This window comes from Haliaeetus leucocephalus, unplaced genomic scaffold, assembly GCF_000737465.1.
Source record: "Haliaeetus leucocephalus isolate CR32 unplaced genomic scaffold, Haliaeetus_leucocephalus-4.0 Scaffold144, whole genome shotgun sequence".
NCBI classification, from domain to species: domain Eukaryota; kingdom Metazoa; phylum Chordata; class Aves; order Accipitriformes; family Accipitridae; genus Haliaeetus; species Haliaeetus leucocephalus.
In genome coordinates, this window is record NW_010972580.1 from 319,946 (window position 1) to 323,886 (window position 3,941).

At 57.6% G+C, this 3,941-nt stretch overlaps 1 protein-coding gene across 1 annotated transcript in view; it reads left to right on the forward strand.

The window, feature by feature from the left end:
- Nucleotides 1-1,929: 1,929 nt before the first annotated feature.
- The window catches only part of ADAM11 (ADAM metallopeptidase domain 11), a 12,675-nt gene continuing 10,663 nt past the window's right edge, over nucleotides 1,930-3,941 (forward strand). The window contains exon 1 of the mRNA XM_010561434.1: nucleotides 1,930-2,058. Coding sequence (XP_010559736.1) covers nucleotides 1,930-2,058 — 129 coding nt within the window. The remainder of the gene's footprint in view (nucleotides 2,059-3,941) is intronic.

Below are 3,941 nucleotides of genomic sequence, written 5' to 3' on the forward strand. Positions count from 1 at the left end.
TGGGTGATGAGGTGGTTTCACTGTCCTTGGCTGTGCGAGGGACTGGAATCTTCCCTCCTCACTGCCAGTAATGTTTAGAGCCAATAGCTTCCTTCTTTAACTCCTCAGTGGGCTGCTGACAGGATAGTCTTTCTCTGGAAGTATCTCTTCTGCAGCAATATGCTCTTTGCCCTTCCAGATTGAGAGCATGGCCTGTTCCTCCTCTCACCCAGTCCTTGGAGGTGCAAAGTCTGTGGGGAGGGGGGCCCTGGGGGTGAGATCTGTGTTGATGTGATTTGGGGTTTTGTTGGATGTCTTTGAGTATTTACGGATGTTTGTAACTGGTACTAAGTTGGGGTTTTTTTAGCAAACTTTTAAACTTTGAAATAAAATGGAAGATGAGATCCTGCTTGGCTGTGCACCAGGTAAAACTTGTCTGGTGACCTAAGCATAACCAACTCAAAATCTTGTGAAAAGTCCATCAGTAGAGGCTAGGTGATGACTGGGCAGAAACCTTGCTGGAAAGGATGTGCAGATGATGGTGGGCACCAGGCTGAATACAGGGCAGCAGTGGCTCTGGTCACATAACATCACCCCATGTGTGGTTTGTCCTAGGAATGTGGTCAGCAGGCTGTGGGAAGCTGTTGTACCCAGCGCGGTGGTGGCCGTGTGTGGGGTGGCCCCAGGTAAAGAGGGATGTGGAGAAACTGGAGAGCACTCATTGGAGACTATGGACCTCGCCTGGGCATGGGGCCAAGGAGAGATCATGGAGGCTGGGCTGGGCTGGCCTTGCCAAGAGGAGGCTGAGGTTGTCACTTCTTGAAGGACAGTTCCAAGTAGGATGGAGCCAACCTTTCAGTGGTGCCAGGTGTCCCAAACTGGGGCTTCCAAGGTGCAGGTTGGGAAAGGCTCCCTGCCCAGGAGTGTGGGACAGCCCTGGGCCAGGCACCCAGAGCAGTGGGGTCTGTCCATCCTTGGAGATTTCTCAAGTCCTGCGTGAAGGGCAACCATCCTCCTTTGCTCAAGGCTTGAAGTGAAGCCCTGAGCAGCTGGATAAGGTAGCCTTGCTGTGAGCAGGAGGCCTGACCCTAGAGACTTAGTTCCTCCTGAGCTAAATAATTCTGCAGTGCAACAGCCAAACTGATTCTTCTTTACCTAATGAAGACTCTATACAGGTTACAAAGGGCTGAGCAATGCTGCTGCAGGAGCTGAACCACACCAGGCATGGGACTCTGCTGTGGACATGTCCCTGTAGCTGCTTGCTGTCCCAGGTGGAGGATAATCCCTGGAAGAGAGGTAGAAACGGGCTTGGTGCACCAACTGGCCAACATCTGGATGTGCTCGGTCTCCTGGAGGGAGAGACCAGCTCTTCTGTGCCCCTCAGACAGCAGAGGGGTGACCTGGCCTGCATGGTGAGCTAGGAATGGGTCCCTCCAGATCCACTGGCGGATGTGGCCAAAACTCGAGGTGGTCAGTTGTCCTCTGCTGAGACTGGGTTACCTCATGGTAGTGCTGCTCAATGGAGGAGACTGATCTTCCCTGGGACGTTAGGAGAGATGGCATTAGGAGATCAGCTCGATGGGGGTTGACACTGGTTGTCCTTCACCAAGCTTGGCCCTTCTGTGGAGGGGAGAGGGAGCCCTGGGTGCTGCCTGCCCCCTCCTGATGTTGACCAGTGACCTACATCATGGGGGTCCCTGGTCTTGGGGACTGTAGGAACGGCTTTGTGGACTTCAGGGACCCTTCAGGCCTTGGGTCAGATGTTCTCGCTGGAGATACGCTTGCTGTCATCTGGTGTAGACCCCCTCCTGTGAAGCACTGATGCCCTTTTTCACTGTGGTCCTGAGGACCACCAGGAGAGTGCTGGGAGAGGTTGTCACCCTTGGGCTGGCAACCTTGCAGACCTCCCTAAGGTGCAGAGCAGATGCTGGATCAGCTGGGCTGTGCTCGATGCCGCAGGTTCCTCACCTTGTTGCTGCGTTTGTGGCTAATTATTGCGTGGAGAAAGATGAAGGCCTGAGGGCAGCAGGTCACAGCTTCGAAGCCCTGCCTGCCCCATGCCGAGCTTCACGGAGGGAGGTGTGGGGCTGATCCAGGCAAGGTCTGCCCTGGAAGTGCTGGGAACTGCTGCAGCGTGGCCAAGGAGACAATCGGTGTTTCCTGGAGCCTGTTCCCTTGTGCAGCTGTCTGACAAAACCAGCGTGGGAGATGCTTCCCTGCACACGTGTGTGCCAGCCCCCGAGTACGCGGGGTGGGGGGGATGCGGTGGGGGTGGATGTGAGCCCCCCAAGCTGAGCGTGACCCCACAGCAGCTCCTCTCTGCCAAAACCAGGCTGAGACAAACCTGCCCTCCTTCCATCCCTGGGCTGCTGCAGGTTTCAGTTCGTTAAGTCTCTGCAAAGCGATGATAACAAGGTGAGCGGCAGAGCTTGGGGAGGGGAAAGGAGGAGGGCTGGGGCTTATCCCCCTCCCTGCTCCCCAACCTCAGGCATGTCCCTGCCATGTCCTGCCCTGCCCTCCACCTCTAAATGCTTCTGCCCCCCCCACTTTTGCACAAAAGTGTTGAAAACCAAAGTGGCTGCTGTTAACAAGAGTGTCAAGGTGTTTTTTGGCATGGGTGGAGAGGGGGCCCATTGCACCACCGTGCTTAAAACGCTCAACAAACTTCCTGGCAAAGGCAAGCCTGGTGCTTTCACGGGTGGCTTTGAGCTGCCAGGGGGTACCCAAAGGCTTTTGTCACCAGTGGGCATGTGAGTCCTGGGGGGAGAAGGGAGCAGGTGCAGGGGGTCTGGAGGAAGGTGCTTGGAAAAGAGGGGGGGTCCACAGGGAGAGGGGGACACACACTGGTGTAGCTCCCTGATGCCCCGTGGGGAGGGATTGGGTGCTGGCATGTGCAGGGAATCCTTTCCCTGGGCTCATCACGGCTGTGGGAGGTGCTGGGAGGAGGGGGGGTGCAATGATGCCCCTGAGAGATGTGGGGAGCCCCCCCAGGGTACTGGCTGCTACAGAGAGGGAGCTGGAGCCTGATCTGAGGTGGCACAGGAGGGGTTTGGCTGGAGTGGTAATGGAAAATGGGTCACAGATTTAAATGTGGGATGAGTTGTCCTGGAGGAGGGTGAGGGATCCAAAACTGGGGGTTCAGAACCCCTGGCTTGGTCTTTTGGGGGGGCTCTGGGGCCTTCCCAGGGCAGCCAGCCTCTGGGATGGGCTGGGGGATACCGACGTGCCTGAATTCCCCCACCGCTCTGGAGCACCATGGTGGCTGAGCCGTGCCCCTCGTCCCCCAGTCAAACGCAGGCAGGGGCTGCCCGTCGCCACCCCTGGGGACACCCAGCACCTGCCGGGGTATGGCCCTGAGCACCCCCAGGGAGCAGGAGGTTGGAGCTGATGATCTCCAGGAGGTCTCTGTCCCACCTCCAGTCCCCCCTCTGCGACAGAGGGATGAGTGTCCCCCCTGTGCTGGTCAGACTATCCATCATCTCAGGGCTCAGAGCCCCCGTGTGCCACCCAGGACAGTCCCTCCCGTGGGTGCCCCCAGCTGTGCTGCATCCCCCCGTGGGGCTGGACATCACCCTCCCATGGTGCTGTACCCCCCCATCCCACAGTTGTGTCCTGCTGCAAGATCAATGGGTGTTTATTGGGGTTTTTTCCCAAAAAAATTGTTCTGCTATCCCCAGGTTGAGAATGTGGCCTTGCGGCATCCCCCCAAATTGGGGCAACCCAAGAGGGGGTCCTTGTTTCTGGTACTTCCTGAGGGTTGTGCCTGGCTGTGGGTGGGGACCCCACAGCACCCACCCACCCACCAGTGATGGACCAGGATTGACCCATTTCCCCAAGTGCCGTGGGTGCTGGCACCCCTGTTTCAGCATCCTCCCACAGGACCCCGGGCTCCATCCAGAGCTGGGGTCCTGCAGCAACACTGGCACTGGCTGGGGATCCAGGACCAGTTAAGGATGAAGTAC